At 34.2% G+C, this 17,514-nt stretch overlaps 1 protein-coding gene across 3 annotated transcripts in view; it reads left to right on the forward strand.

The window, feature by feature from the left end:
* Positions 1-15,348, forward strand: part of LOC123710677 (zinc finger SWIM domain-containing protein 8 homolog) — a 30,122-nt gene extending 14,774 nt beyond the window's left edge. Inside the window, exons 17-29 of one of the 3 annotated variants that reach the window (XM_045662743.1) lie at positions 1-192; positions 1,217-1,345; positions 2,020-2,150; positions 2,388-2,555; positions 3,690-3,802; positions 5,155-5,252; positions 5,794-5,971; positions 6,335-6,537; positions 7,482-7,679; positions 8,957-9,213; positions 9,478-9,711; positions 10,132-10,281; positions 10,754-15,348. In XM_045662743.1, coding sequence (XP_045518699.1) covers positions 1-192; positions 1,217-1,345; positions 2,020-2,150; positions 2,388-2,555; positions 3,690-3,802; positions 5,155-5,252; positions 5,794-5,971; positions 6,335-6,537; positions 7,482-7,679; positions 8,957-9,213; positions 9,478-9,711; positions 10,132-10,281; positions 10,754-10,820 — 2,118 coding nt within the window. In that variant the 3' untranslated portion in view covers positions 10,821-15,348. The remainder of the gene's footprint in view (positions 193-1,216; positions 1,346-2,019; positions 2,151-2,387; positions 2,556-3,689; positions 3,803-5,154; positions 5,253-5,793; positions 5,972-6,334; positions 6,538-7,481; positions 7,680-8,956; positions 9,214-9,477; positions 9,712-10,131; positions 10,282-10,753) is intronic. The other 2 variants (XM_045662745.1, XM_045662744.1) reach the window with 2 other exon arrangements.
* Positions 15,349-17,514: the final 2,166 nt, after the last annotated feature.

The raw sequence follows: 17,514 nt of genomic DNA on the forward strand, positions 1-17,514 counted from the left end.
GCAAGACTGCTAACAGACGAAGTACTAGGCTTCGAGGCGGCAGTGGCAGCCCTAGGGCTCAAAGCGAACGTGTCGGAAGCAGATCATCCGTTACTATGCGAAGGCACGAGACGACAACGCGGTGACCTAGCTCTGACCCTGCTGTCTTTCTACAAGGACGATCCCGTTAAACTCGCCCGTATTATGAATAAGGTAAATTATACAGATTAAATTGTCTGTATTTTTTATGTAAATTTAATTATGATCACAACTGGTACGTCATTATAGTTCGACAATAATCTTGATACTTTTATGAGCAAATGAGATTTATATTATTTCGCATCACCGCCATGTTGGTTCTTTTATCGCACAGACTAGTAAAATTTGTAATTTATGGCGAGATAAACTCTGTGGACGTATTTGTGATTAAAGTGTTATGTATGTAATGAATGGAAAATATGTAGGTGTCTTCAACTAACAAGTATATCGAGTACATATTTATTTAAAAATACTTGTTGGGACAGAGATATTCTAACGGCACAAAACGCTTAACTGAAGTGATTCTTTATTCTTAAATATGATAATAATACAGTAGATTTCGAGTAAAACGACAATATAGGGGCCACTCTAATGTAGTCGTTATGCCGATGCGATTTATTAATTTAGGTAAAAGGTATTTCTACTTAATATCTAGATTTTTAGGAATTTATTACAAATGGTTCATTAAAAACAGTCGCCACACTCCAACTCTACGTTACATCCAAAGTCATATGAATTATGTACTAAATAATGCTTTAAATTCAATAGACTTAACGACTCTATAACTAAATGCATACATTTAGTTATAGACTCAATAAATGCTATACAACAAATATCAAATTAATTGCAATGCAAATGCAGGCTATTAATTAATAAAGGTATTTCTTCGTTGATATGAAATTTGTTTCTTAATATCATTCGATTTAATAGGAATGAAATTGCGTTGGTTTTCTTTAGCTTTGTTTAACGATGTTGACTTTAAATAGAAATTATTTGAAAGAAAACACTTTTTTACCGGATTGAACCTATGTATAAACTTATAATTATTTTACATAGCTTCAATCCGGTAAAAAAGTGTTTTCTTTCAATGTGTAAAAGCTATGTTAACAAAAGACTATTTATTCTTAATAAGTACTCGAGAAATTTTATTTTTTGATTGTACGATTTTTTCTATAATAAAATGTTAAATATCTTACAGCTCCTTGATCGCGATATCCACCAGCTGACAAAGGGTCCAATGGTCAGCATGTACTACTCCACGAACCCTCGCTTCAATACTCGCAGCGAGCATCACCACCATCATCCTCCAGCTAATATGCCTGTGGCCGTAAGATTCGTCTTATTTTACCACCATTATAATTTATATTTTCTACTTTTTTACTTCCCGTTGTTATAAAATCTTGATAAAGTCTTGTTTTATTTTTAATGATCTTATTATCTTTAAAAAATTAAAGTCAAAAAACGCGCCAAAACGGGTCCCTAGACAAGATGGCGTCGCCCTCTATGATCTCTATGACTAAACATGAAAACAAACGTCACGTTCTTTATGTGGTTATTATCATTATATTGCACAAAAATATATACATCAGGCTTCGACGAATTTAAATTCTAAGACAGTATTAGTATTCGACGGGGATTATTATGGAGTTTTAGATAAATCAATGATTATTAATAAGTTATTTTACGTCGTAACGCTTTTAATAGCCATGTGTAAAAATAAAATTTTATTGAGAGTAATCTGTATTTTTAGACTAATTTTTCTGTACATAGCTGTCAAATAGCTTATTAAAATAATAATATAATTAATAATAGCTTATGAATTTTGTTCAATGTCCTTGGTATTAATGTAAGTTCAATGCGTTTTAAGCGACTGGAAAAATTGTATGCAGATTTGAGCGATTTTTATAAAATTATTAAATGTGAACAAGAATTGAGAATTTTTCTATTATGCTTCTATTTTCGACTCAAAGCTTTTATTATACCAAAGTTTATTTTGTTCAGGGTCCGTCGTGTAACCTATCTGGTGAGATGGAGCGTCTCTCCGTGGGAGAAGGGAATGGCTCGCCCCCCGCAGCCCCCCATTCACATCAGCAGCATACTACACATTCCTTGCCTAGGCTTAAGGATACCAGGTATCGAAAATATTTTCTAAAAATTACATCTAACTAACATTTTGTGTGAAGTTTATTGGCTTCATAATAAAAGCATTGACCATCGTTTTTATGTAATTTTTATGTAATTTTTATGTCACAAAATCTTTCAAAACTTAAATTTCAATAAGTTTCACATTAGTTGTCGAAATATATAAAATTCAAAAGTTTAGTGTATAAACATGAACAAACATTAAATTGTATCAAAATACTTTACAGGTACAAAGGAAAGCGACAATATCCCTCAGTGCCAAATCAGCCTTCGGAAGCGTCGTCTCACTTCATGTTCGAATTGGCCAAGTCAGTGTTATTCAAGGCTGGAGGGTCCTCGAGTACCAGCCTCTTCACTCAGACCTCGTGTGCCAGAGAGCATCATGGACCTCATAGGTAAACATACTAATTCTAATGATTTAGAACTTGCATTATATTATATATATTTAATAGCAAGTATATACAATTTAGGTATTTCTTAAAACATTATGAAAGGAAACTTTTTATACGCTGTAAATACTGCCCATAAGGGAGCGTTCAAGTATTACGTCACGCAATTTTTGGAGATTCTTGATTCTGGGGGGGGGGGTGTCATGAAACGCGCCGTAACGTTCGTTGTACGTTGTTTACAATAGGAGAAAAAATGCGCTAGGTCATACTGTCATACAGAACACTCCCTAACAGAAAAAAGCAAATAAGTCTTCTAGTCTTAAATTATCGTGATTTATGTGTCTTACTTTCTATTTTTCATCCATCGTCTTTTTAGTTTAGTTTGTTTTTTTTTTGTTCCTGTTTAGTTTTGTCTTATGTATAACATGTATTTTTGCACTACTGCCTATCTTATTAATTTAATACAGTTTTATTTATTTTTTCTTTACTAGCTACAAAACTAAAAGAGCCCTAAATGCGGCACTTTTACTTATAAGTAAAGCTATGAGTATATCGGGTTTTGTTAGTAATCATGCTTATACTAAAATAAGAACCTTGAAGTCTACATATTCGCAAGAGGTGAATGAAATTAAACAGTACAAAATCTTGCTGATTGACAACTATCGACTACTGAATTTACTTAACAGGGCCACTAAACAAGAATTGGACTTGGACTACACATTGGCACTAATCATCCTCAATTAGGGAGCGTTCAAGTATTACGTAACGAATTTGGGGGGGGGGTCCTTTTGTAAAACGTTACGATGCGGGGCGGGGATTGAATTACGCGTTATTGTTAATATTATTTTACACTTTCCAGTACTTTACACCTCATAATCGTGGTCACGAAACGTTTTACTATTGGATACAGAAATGTTACGGTGCGTTTCATGGGGGGGGGGGGATAATATCAACTAAACTCATATTCACTTCCAATTCGCAAATCAATGTTGTAGAGACGGAAGGAGTTTGAAAAGGAGTTCCTTTTGCAATGGTCTCATAAATGTTGTATGAGAATATACTTTTTAATACATATCTGTTTTAAATATGCATATTGTGAGATAGTGAGAGTTTAGGTATCATAATTTTTTTTTCTTCCAGAGGTCTACATATGGCGGCTTTCCAATTGGGTCTATACGCCCTCGGCCTACATAACTGTGTTAGCGCCAATTGGCTGAGTCGTACGTATTCTTCGCACGTGAGCTGGATAACAGGTGAGATCTTTTTAATCCTAGGTTTAGCATATTCGGAAGTTCACCCGTATTCGTAATATTTTTTATAATTTGTGGCGGGTAATGCATAATTTGATAGAGGCAGTCGCCATGTTATCTGTTTAACTTATTTTTATTTTTTATTTTTCCAACGCCGATACAGTTAAACAGCGTTATCTGTTCACGTTATCAGTCACATTTTTCGGTTACGCGTCACATTTATCCGTTACGCGCCATATTTTTCTTGTCCCTACCACGGTTGATTCGAAGTCATTAATAACAAAAATTAACCAATTTCTGTAAATTTGCATATAGTAGATGATTATTCGAAAAATAAGGTCCTAAAGAAGTTTCACTTCTTACGTGTGTACACTAATATACGCACACATTTTTTTATTCAAGTTTTCAAATTCTGATTTTATTATTATGTCACCTAGTGAATTTCTTGCTCATACAATTAAATAACCAATTGCCATTTTTTTTTATCTAAAAAGACATCCAATATTTCCAGCTTGTAACAGTTCAGTTATTGGAAAATTCTATTGTAATTTTTAGTATTTTCTTATTATTTATGTTTCCCACCGTTTAAACTATCCCTGAACGATAGTTTAACATCTTAATTAGTCAAATTGGTCCAGCCATTCTCGAGTATTAGCGATACAATCGAAAGGCAACTTATTTATATATATGTCACCGGAATATAACAAAATCTACAAGTTTAGAAACTTTCGTAGGAAATATATCTAAAGGAAATTTAAAAAATGAGCGTAAAATAATCAAATTTATCTCTCGTTTAGAATCCTAGGAAATTTTATAATTCTCCTAGGAAATTTATAAACTTACGAATTTTGTTACACTCCGGTGACATATACGTATATATATCGATTACGCTCTGAAAATTAAGTAAACTCAAAATTTTCCTCAAAGTTAGATCGTCTTGAAACCAATATTTAAGAAGCATTACATAAAAAATATTTTTATACTTTTGAAGAAAAATTACTAATGAGTGCAACATAGTGTGCACTGGATCTGAAAGCTTAATTGATAGCATATATGTTCCATGAACCAAAATATTAGTACTTTTTTATGTACCATGATTATTTACATTTGGACGATGTCATTAATAAAAGTATTTGTGATGTGGACACATGGCTTTTGCTTCTTATTACACGATAATAATTATTAATTTATAATAATGATTTTCTTACTTTTTTATTTAAAGCTTTATTGGACGAAATAATTGTAACATAATGTGTTACAATTATTGTCGTGCATAAAACATGTTTTATGATATTTTTTCATTGGTAGTGTAAAGCATAGATAGACTTCCTTTTTATGTTTAAGTATTTTTTAAGGTCAAGCCATGGACATTGGTGCACCCGCAATCCTATTCTTGATCGATGCTTGGGAAGGACATTTGACACCGCCTGAAGCAGCTGGAATAGCCGATAAGGTACTGATAAGAACTTTAAATCGTTAATTGCTTTGTGGAGTCAATATGTTAACTGATATACCAATTGTATGATAATTGAGCTACACAGCTATAAGGTGTTGTTGAGGAAAACGACTTAGAAGATGATAAAAAAACTCTCTATACATTTAAAGAAAACACTGTTTTAACGGATTGAAGCTATGTATTATTATAAACTTATAACTATTAACATAATTTTTAATTTAATATTTTCCCGACGTTTCACGTGCTTTACAGCGTGCCTGGTCACGGTGACTGAAGACAAAAGGTGTTGAATGTCAAAAAGTATCACTCCATACATTTTTTTAAATTTTCCTAACACATACATACGTTATCGGGAGATGGGAAGGGTACGGAAGATGTTAGATGGCTTAAATTAAAATTGTTAGTCTTTATTTTATGATACTTTAGGGTCTAAAAATGATTAAATATTAACGAGATTCTGTGTTTCTTTTTAAAACACTTCACGTGTTTAAAGTTGGATTTTACTTTATTAAAATATCTTCATTGTGTTATTCAACAGGCCTCATCAGGTCGCGACGTCCAAACTGTTCGGGCGGCGGCTGAACTTGCCTTATCAGTACTACCGCACGCACACGCCCTCAACTACAACGAGATCCAACGCGCAGTACTGCAGTGCAAGGAACAGAGCGACGCCATGTTGGAACGGGCCTGTCTCATCGTCGAAGCCGCTGCTAAAGGTTGCTTATTATACTACTTATAATTTAGACTCTTAGTACCCAATTCTTGGTATATTACGTATCGCCACTGCCCCCTGGTGTGAGCTGAAGACGAACGTATACGTATATCGGTTTGACCGTGTACGTATGTTTTTTTTTTCGGCTTGCCTTAAAGTCGATGACGTGTGTCAGGCACAGAATGCTGCCCACCTACTCGCCTATAAGATTGGCAATATTTTATAGTTGAGACCACCGGTCTTATTCATAAACTATTTACTAGTATTTGCAAAACGAAGATGTTTAAATTAAAAAATTATTGGAAATTGATAACGAATATGTATAGCCTACAAAAAATCTAAAATTCATGTGTAATGAGCGATGAAGGCGCCTGCGCAGGTGGCGGGGTTTACCCCGAGGTGCTGTACACGGTGGCCCGTTACTGGCACGAGCTGTACCTGCGCCAAGCCAATGAGGAAGAGCCCGAGGAGGCCTATAGGGCTCCACCACCGCTCGCCGTGCCTCTGCCCTACCCGCTGCCATATCCCTTCACCTACCACCCTTATCCGCCACACATTTATCGTCTGCAGGTGAGTGAATATGTTATTACACAATATTATAAACTTTAACACTCGTACGATTTAAGTATTCAATACGATATAGTCAAAGAATAATCTAGGACTTGTAATAATAATAAGTATTTCCGAAATTTGTGTGTGCCTCCAAATTCAAGCCGAATTAAAGGAAATATGTTAAAAAAAATTAGCCTACACTTCGTAATAGCTATAAACCATTATAAATTGATGATGTTAATTATTGGAACTAACTAGTTCTAATGAAAATTTAAAATTCGTTGATCACGTTTTACGTTCAGAAAGTGTAAAAAAATTGCTAATTGTTCCTTTTTTAAAATACCTTAATAACTGTACGGTTCCTGGGATGCTTTAAATAATAGGTATTTATTGATTTACTCTATATTTACCACTCGCGTGTTACAATAGAATATGAGCGAAATAATGACGTGCTAATTGCTATGTACCGAATGAATACAATTTAACAGTCAAAGAGAGTGCCTACGTCTGGCTATGCTCTCGGGGTGTAACTCCCATGATTTAGTTAATCGCTATGAACGAATGTAGAAGAGAGTGCCTGCGTCTGGCTATGCTCTCGGGGTGTAACTCCCATGATTTAGTTAATCGCTATGAACGAATGTAGAAGAGAGTGCCTGCGTCGGGCTATACTCTCGGGACGTAACTCCCATGATTTGGGAAATCGTCACGCTTATAAGTGATCGAAATGTACATCCATGGCAACTACAAACATAGGAAGTTGTCACGATTGTAAAAGAGCAAGAAGGTTACCTTGGGACGTACATAGGGATTATCACGCTTATAAACTAAGAAAGCCTGAGTGAGCAAAATGTACAGCCTTGGCTCGTACAATAACTTTAAATCAAAATATAACCTTGTATGTTTTATTCAAGCTCTTAGCATATAGTTGAGAATTTAAATTCAACAACATACACCCTGTATAGTTCGAGTGCCCTCAGTACGGTGGCGCAGGTCCGGCTCACCCGGGCGCCCAGTTCGCGATTCCGCAGTACTTCGTGCGCGGGATCGTGCCGCCTCACCCGCAGCAACACCCGCAAATGGCTCAAGTGGCGCAGGTGGCCCAGCACGTCCCGATGCCGCCCCACGCGCCTCCTCACCAGCCTATACCCGTCAATGTGTCTGTAAGTTATCTGTAGGTCTTAGTTGTAGATCGTGTATTCGGCACAATGTTTGTAGAAAGGTCCTCCTTTTAGAACTTGATCCCTAAGGGTAAACAAAAAAAAATAACAATATACCTGAGTATATTGTAATTTTTTTCTCATTATTGGTCTCTTTTTTCATTTATAGTACGAATTAATAATAAAACTTTATTAATGACTGAAATATGGGTATAATTATTTGGTGGAAGATGGTGTGTTCAAAACTTATTAATATTTTAAAGAAAATGTAGTGTAAGATATACGTATACGGTATACGTGAATGTGAATGGGTGTGTGTGCGTATAATACACGTATTTGAGAGTGTAGATGTGAGTTATTAGCATGCGCTGTGTCTGTGATAGTTTTTGGAATCTCAATACCGTACTAAATTAATAGCACCGCCTCTGCAGATACGAAATCCAAAATGGCTAGTGTAATTTTTATGAGTTTTGTGTGACTATATCTGGATTATTTTACTTTCTCAGTATCCATAGAGCAAGAGATTTTATTACGTAAACTTATTATAAACACTATGTTATTGTGCTGTCCTGATTTATTATAGATACCACAGTTTTAGTTTTCTTTTCTCCTATGTGCTCTCCTTGTTGGTGCGGCTATAAATAAACAATATGTGGTAATGTCACGATGTTTATAGGTTGGTGGACTCAGTTTCCGCACTTAGACTCATAATTAGTCCGTTGTGCGTATTACGCCAACCTATACCTATACAGTGTCTTAAAAATACATATAATTTTTTTTAAATTTAAAAAATCACATATAATGATTATTAGGTACGTCCCTTCCAATTGAATTTAAGCCAATAAGTTAATTCTACGGGACTGAAATGAAACAAAAAATCAGACTTATTCATAAAAATGTTTGAATACTTATTAAAGACCGTTTTGTTTATATTTTTTTTATATCCATGTGTCTTTACTACGACATCATGGAACATTACGATCTAGCCTAATTTAAGACTAATAAGTAATTTAAGTCTAACCTGATTTACTAAAAATGATTGTTATCATAAGGGAAGACACTCTGTTCTTGTGTTCAATTTTTTTTTCATTCACTGTTTAGCATTTAATATTAAAGTACACTAACACTAATCCACTAGTTCAAATGGTTTGGTTTTGTTTATATAAAAAACAACAGCTTTCTTCAAGTAAATTGTCGCTATATCCGGAATTAACATTACATTTACATAATCTTGCTTAACCATAGAGTCTTATAAATATTGAAAAACAAACTTTCTGTAGCACCCCGCTCCGATACCGCCACCTTTGCCTGTCGCCCATCAACCAGTGGGTGCCGTGGGAGTTGTGCCAGTCAGTACTGCACACGTGAATAACGGTCCGCCCATGGGCAGTGTCCCACAAGTACCTGGAGCTGGTCCACCCGCCTTACCGCAAGCGCAGTTGAGGAGATTACTCGCTGCTTATAGAGTTGGCATGCTTGCACTGGAAACCCAGGCCAGGAGGGTCCACGATGATAGGCCGCAGAATAAGTTCGGAAGGTAAGGAATAAGGGAATATTGGTATAGGTGTGAGAAAATCCATTTGACAGGAAAATCGTTAACTGTCAAATAATCCAAAATCGTCTTCCTAATAATACTTGACTTAGTTTAAACATTAGTTGTGATTTAATTAATGGAATACAAAAATCTCTAACTACAATACGGAAATATTGAACTAAATGAGTAAATGCAATACTTGAAAATTCTATCTCTAGTTGATTACACACATAATAAAAAATAAAGTAATATGTTTTAACCCTTTAGGAATCCCCCATACGGCGATCACGTGAAATGGCTTCTGCGTATATCGAAACGTCTTGGTGCGCAATACTTACACCAGTTCTGCGTTTGCGCAGTTAACTCTGTGGTATCACCGTTCGTGCTATACGAGTTATGCGTTGAGTCAGCCCATTGGCTGGCTAGGGGAGGCCCTCATCACCTCGTAATGCAGCATCTACGGGGCACACTAGCGCCACTCGTGCACAAGTGTCAACAGATGTACGTATTCCAAATTATTTTAAACATCAACAACATAATATATAATAATAATACATAGCTTCAATCCGTTTAAAAACTGTTTTCTTAATGTATAAAAGCTATGTTAACAAAAGACAATACTATATCTGTTATATTTTAATTATTAATATCTTAATTTGCTTAGAAGGTCGTTAATTAGGCTCAAACGGCAGTAATACAGGCCTACAAATTAATGACCAAATCTAAACAGCCAGTGTCCAAAGTCTAAAAACCTAGTGTATTTTTTATATACAAAGACAACAGTTGTATTTTACAGCTTTTTGTGTATTGAAGGTTGACACCTTCAGACCACTCTTTACGCGGCAGTTTTAATATTGATTTAATAGATATTTTATGTCTATATTAGAAAACATTCAGGTATACTTGATTTTGTTGTTTAAGGTACATTCAATGCATCCATCAGAAGCTATACCACTTAACAGCAGTCGAGTACGAGGAGTTTGTTGGTATCGTGTTATCAGCGCGTACGGCTTTTCAACTTACACCTGAAGGAAACACCCAGTTTAAGGAATGGCTCGCTTCCCTACGCAGGTATGGTCTATCGACTGACGTAATTTAATTGGATTTATTTGTATTAGTAATGTTGGCATTTGATAAATCTTAGAATTAAGCCACAACGCTATACAGAATGCGAACTGTAGTGATCGTAATTATTCTAAATACAATGATATATGTACTACTAAAACTTATCATTTTTTTCTGATTGTTTATTTTTCAAGTTTTCGATTGTTTTACACAAACATTATAATTATAAAATTTTCTTTCGAATTTGCTGGAAGCGAGTACTATAGGGTAAGCTGTTTTATACGTACACGCTTTAATGTATTCAAATTAAAATGTCATCTGATGTAGACGTTATGGCACGAAAGTTGTTCAACAGTTATATTTGTCGTGTTCGGTGTGTTCCATGGTCATTCCACCTCCGTCCTGTTTTGTAATAATCTTTATGAAGGACGTGGAATGATTGTGTGCATTCCCAAATGACTATATCCGTTGGGGACAGATCGAAATCGTGCAAGAAGGACTTGTGGACGCAGCTGAACGCCGCACTTCAGACGAACGGCAAATGACGTCGGCAGGCGATAGTTTGTGTGACGCGGGGATCGGCGCGCAAACTGTCACACCCGCGACGATGTCGGCACACCCGGCATCACACACACACACTTTGAACGTGCACGCGTACGTTGGACGCACGCACGTACGCACTCACACGAATTGTACGGTTTAATCGCTTTACTCTCACTGTTAACTATTCTTGCTTCACGATAAAACTAGATCAAATATTTTTTACACCAACACAGCAAATGTTTGTGGTAAAATATCTTTCTCGGAGTTAATAAAGCGCCTCTAGGCTAGATAAATTGTATTACATACTTTAAATATTTAACCATTAGTAGCTAACAGTGACTGGAAGTGATCTCGGAAAGCTGTTGAGATGTCGTTATGCTAAAATTTTATTGAGCAGGTCATGTAAGTTCTCGTTTTCTCTGCTCAAATTATATTTTGTGTATAAGTTCATAAAACGGACTACGCACAGTGTTGATCTCATCTAGTAGCTTGCGAATTCTTCAATGTGACTATTTTGTGCGTATTCAAAAATTAATATGATTTAAAAAATGTTTATGACTATTTTTTTATATCTTTGAAAATTGTATTGTATCAAATATATACTAAAAATAATCGACAAAATTTAGTACTGAAATTTAATCTTTGTTGAAATAACTTAATTATCTTAACATCAGTCATTTTGATAGATCGAACAAACTCTTCGTATTTTTAGCACAAAATATTTCAATCAGTATACGTAAAAAGAACTATATAGTTAAATGTCAAGGATAAATTTATTTCGACAAATTAGAACGGTTTGATGGTTTTTTTTTCGAGCAAATAATGTCGACTTGTGTACAGGATGGTAAGTATCTATGGAAATTGGTCTGTTTTGGACTGAATGGCTTGTTTTATTTAGTCAACAAAACTCATCCACTCTTTACCTAGTCAATGGTTTTGGACATCATTGGACACCAGTGAAGCTTCAGGACTATAGCTAATTTAGTTTCCATTTTTTATTTTAAGAATTCATTTTCATAACAGATCTCGATTATTTAATTCATTTTGAAACGATTGAATACAGATCCGTTTTCTAGACGAAACGAAAACAGTGCGATCGTTTAAACGGTATTTTATACAATTAGTTTGTTAGAGACATTATCATTAATTTGGTTTAAGATGTTTACGGTTATTCATCAAACAATACTCATCCGCGTCCATTAGTGAATTAGTACAGATCTCCGTTTCGCTTAGTTAAGCGTTAATATTGCTCATTGCTAGTTATGTTTGACCTATGTTGGTCAATATTGCGTAGTAGAACGGTTGTTTTGAGTTGAAAGTAATTTGGCAAGTTGGGACAAGCGGATGTCAGCGTTTATCGGCAATTAAATGTTGTTTCATAAGGGTGGGGTCGTTTGATTAGCATCAGCCGAGCGTTGACGCCTCGTAGTCGGTCTGTAAGATGTCTATCGCCAGACGGACATTTGTAAGGACAAGACAATTATATTTCTTGTTTAGAATCCGTCTTGCAATATTAATGATTCTAGTTAGATGTGAACTCGCTTTGTATTGTCTTTTTAATGCGTGTTGTAACTAATTCGGTTTGGCTAAAGGGAATGGGTAAATTGGTTCAAGAATAAATTAAAAATATAAGTCATAATCCCGTTTTAAATAATCTCCTACGATTACTAGCTTCAAGTGCGATTATCAACTTACCCTATAAATAAATATATAGATCTAAACCCACTTGGTCCGTTCCGACTTTGGGTAGTTGAAATTTCCCATTTTCCTTTCTTGTGTATCGTCCTTGTATGTAGAGTATAAGACAGATCGTAGCTGAGAACAGTCGGTACACTATTTTTGATATTATCTTGTCGAAATTTGCAATTCACGAGTGTTTCCGTAATGAGGTTTTTGCGGTGTATTAGGACGAGCGTTTTATTAACTATAGTAAGGTTTATTTACAAGTTAATATAACGAGATGTAGCTTCTTGAGAGACTTTGAAATATTATAATGTAGGGATAGGAGCTGGCAACGTCTCATTCCGATTTCGGATTCACTACTATATCGATACCGACTATTTGGCCTTGCAACTGCATTGAATTTAAAATATTGTTAGTATTAAAATAGTAAGTACATTCTCCTGTATTTAACGAAGCAATAAAACATTTGTCATGTAGGTGACAACTTTTTTGTACTTAAGCTGTGACGTTAAGTCCTACTACGGCTTGTAAAGACTGACCTAAATACAGTTTGGATCGCTCAGAGTTCAGGGATTTATGGATCATATGAGTCGATGAATTATATGCGCCGGTTTAGTCGTAATTTGCTGTTGTATGATTAGAAGAATTATTCGCTAGATTCCTTACCGGTTGTGGGTATGTTAAGATATCGGAATGACGAGAGTTGCCGGACGTGTGTCGTTAGGCTTAGTTCAATCTTTAAGTAGACGTGCAGACATTGACGTGTGGATGTTTTCGACGTTCAGTAGTTAGTAAATTTCTAGAATGCTAGTTAGCGTAAATTGAAGTTTGTATGGAAATCTATGGGAAAACTTTATTTGGTGTTCGTTCTTTAAATGAATTTAACAAAGTTTTGCCGTATATTTAACTTCGTCTATAGTTCAGCGTTAATCGATATTTTTAAATATTTAAAATTTCAATTTTTGATGTTAATGTGGGCTGCATATTTTTTGGATGATTTTGTACGAGGGTTCGTCTGGGTTTTAGATTGTAAATCACTTAATTAAATCCCACTATACGCGTTAAATGTAAAATGTACTTTGCGCCCAAATGGAAACTCGTAGCTTTCGCAAAAGCTTTTCAATATTAATGCACTGAATTTAAATAGTTCCGGACGTCAAATTTAGTTCAATCACATAATTGTCAATAAAATGAAATTTCATCATTCACTTGCCGTCCATAATTATTTTGCAAATAATGTAGCTTTGTTGCTGTATGGTCAGTTATCCCTAATACATATTTACATAACTAATGCAATATAATTGGATACATTCTCGATCAATATGATTAATTTTGGAACATTATCCTCCATTCATTAGCGTAAAGTGCTTTGACATTTTGTCTCAAAGAACTATTTTTACACTTAAATTATATGAAAAAAAAAGTAAAAAAAATATATATCGTTAGTTTCGTAATTTTAAGACGTTAGAATGAAACATATTTTATAAATAGTCGTTTAATGCATGTCGTAGTTTTAATGCAGTATCGTGTCAATGGTTTGTTCACAGATAATATAAAATTCAACATAATATCTATTGCGCATTGTAACATTGTTTTCATTGCATTGTTGAAGACATGAAGTATTTAATTATGGTTGACATTCTATGTATTTTATAATCTCTTTGGTAATGGATTTATGTCCAATTCGTATTTGCAAATATCATCACAATGACGTAACTGAAGTATAATAGGCCCTGGAACGATGCATAATTTATTTTATACACACCTTATTGTAGTTTAATTATACACTTTGTAAGTGTGGTGTCTCCGCCTATTAAAATATTTAACAGTTACAGTTTGAACTATTTCGATAAAGAGATTCGTTCATATATATTCAAGTAGTTTTATTTTAGTGGGCTTTGTTTATAGAGACCTGTATCTGTCTCAACAGCGGCGGCGTTAACTTTAATATTGTCTTTACCGCACGGTCACAAGGTTGCGAGAGTACTATATAGATTGCATACAGAAAGAGTTTGGATCACTATTGACTTTGATTGCCGTAAAGCAAGTCTCTATCGACAAGGTCGGTCGACTTGTAGGAAATCGAACATCTAAAGAGTTTTGAAGATCATTAATCGATCATTTATTAGAATGAAACGATTCGTCGATGTTCAATTTCAAACAAGCAATATCCCAACGTATTATTGCGTTCAAAATATAAATGACATTCATGCTTACATTTAATCTTAGATTAATTTGTTAAATATATATGTGAAATGTCAAAAACTACTGTTTCGCATCGGACCGGTTCGTGAGTCTTAGATATTATTAAATTGCGAAATGGTTGTTTCGGTTCGATATAGACAAGTAATTTATATCAACGTGAGGATTTCTTTGCTTGACCAAGTTACTTGCACTATTGACGGCCATATTTCTTTGTTCGGTTCCTATAGTAACGAGACAGCTTCGCGGATGTAGGATGCGAGCCAGCTTCTATACTTTGTGACTTCCTTAAGTGCCCAGGAACTTTGTATTAACTATTTCTTATATCGCAAATGGTTGTAACTATATTAAAGTTATTAGTGGAGCGACAATCGCGCACGATTTGAGATTGCGGCCGTACACTGACGCAGCGCGTTGTCGCCTCCATGCGAGCGTGCAATGCTTCGAGATGGCAAGTACATGCGGTTGCATGTCGGCCAACAACGTGATTTTTCCTATTTCCCACTGTATCGTATGTTTCCTCTTCAACTCAAAAATGTTTTGACTTCTAGATAATTTTTATTATTAATTTTACGATATCACATAAGTCTTTTTGGCGAAATATTTAAAATAACATTATTTAATTATTCAATATACTTATTCTATATTTAAGAGGTTTGTGTTTTATTTATTTCACGATTGTAAGGCTAAAAGTATTAGTTGAATCTATCGATTTATTAAACAAAAGATAAGCGTTGTTTCTCAATATGACGATAATGTTAAATAAAGTGGGCTCATGTTTTTCACGACTTCGGTGCATGGGCAAAGATAAGTTAAGTGTAACGTCAGCAATTTAGACTATTTACACAACTAAGTAGAACTGATTTCTCAGATATATTATTTAGACAATTACAATAACAACACCTGACATTATTAATGTATTGGGTGAGTTTTTCCTTGTATACTACTGAAATTGAAATTAAATTTACCTAAAAGATTTCAATTTAAATTAAAAAAACCCTTATTTGAAACTAAATCAGCTAATTGCAATCATTTAACATAGTAATCTGTGAACTCTCTGTCAAATTATATTTAGGCTGTGATGGAAAGAGAGGTAAGTTTGTTTCTACCGTTATAGGGGAGATTTATATTATCAATAATTTCATTCCTTCTTAACAAATCATTATCTTGATGTTGAAAATTCGTCGATAAAGATTGGCTATCATCTCACGTATCCACGGATGTCATTTTATATGCGGCCTAACGTCACACACCAGGCGCCACTTTCATCTCCAAGATAAATATATTTTTCGTGTGTGGATTACAGATATGTCTGGGTATATGTTAAAGCGATGCATGTCGTTGTGAAATATCTGAAATAACTCGAAGTTGCATAATGGAATTAATATTAATAATAATTATTCAATGACATTCGTTTGAGGTATGGATTGACAATTGTTTCTTAAAAGGATTCTTGGCAATAAGATTTGTTGCAAAACTATTCCATTTTACTGTCAAATCTGTTGCTATACCTAGGGGCTGCTGCAATAGGTATGACATCATACCCCTAATCGCACTAATAAAGTGTATCCGACCGCTAAAGCATCATGCGATTCTCCCTTTAAGTAGGAAGGAAAACCAAATTTAGTATTGTAAAAATTGCAATTTGTGTTTGATGACTGATACTCAAAAAATTTATATATACGAGTCATAACATCAATTGTCTTCGTATATATGTAGATAATGTACTAAAATATCGAATAGCATTAACCTAGACGAAATCTACCTTCATATTTGTAGGTAAAAACCAAAAACTACTGAATTCAGTAATCTTTTATTTAAATTTAAAAAGAAAATAATTTTAGTATGAAACATACTCTAGTTCGTGTGTCCTTTGATTGTTTATTATCTGCTTTAAATCCCACAAAGCACTAATCAAATAATTAAAATTATGTTAACAAACAATATTATAACAAAGTAAAATTTTGCGGAAAATTCCGCATGTTAAACAATGTTTGTTTACAAATATTATAATGTCATTTAGTTATTTGCGAACGATCTATTTTCGTTTATACGAACATGTTTACATAAGATAAAAAGTATATTTAGTTATTAGATAATGTATAGTTTATACATAGAAGTTGCATCTACAGGGTGTAGATAACACATCCCTATATTTTAAATTTATTCCTATATTTTGAAATAAAAACAGTATATCTGTTAGTTAAAACTGGTGGTTATTGGTTACGCTTTCTTATACGCTCCTTAAGATAGGGCTCATGTTATCAATCTAATTCATTATAGTTAATACATTAAACGTCTAATAAAAAGATTAACGTAGATAGTACGCACGCACTCACGCGCGCATTTTGGTTGCAGTTAAATTAATTACACTAATTTTAATAAATATAATTCATAACATGACCCCGATAGTTATGCGATAACATTTATAATTGCTTATATATAAATACGATAGCGATAGTCAGATGGTCTAGGTACTGCAGTACAATTCCGGAAATACACTATTTTCAGGGTCATTCTTGGATTAATTGATATTATATAAGATACGGCAGTGTATAGAAAATGTATGCACTTTGCGTATTACGGTAACATGTTTAATAAATAATATATGAACCTTAAGTGTATATTTAATGTAAACAATACATAAATTAAGATATATTACAAGTAAATTGCTATTTTGAGATAAATACCAAGCAACCAAAACGACAGTAGTGGCTGTTCCCAAATTTATAGGATTTTTGTATGTAGTCAGTCAGTCATATAAGTCTCAATCTCATGCCTTATTGCGATTTCTTTAGTCTATTTCATAGA

The sequence above is a fragment of the Pieris brassicae genome, chromosome 6 (genome assembly GCF_905147105.1).
Source record: "Pieris brassicae chromosome 6, ilPieBrab1.1, whole genome shotgun sequence".
NCBI lineage: Eukaryota > Metazoa > Arthropoda > Insecta > Lepidoptera > Pieridae > Pieris > Pieris brassicae.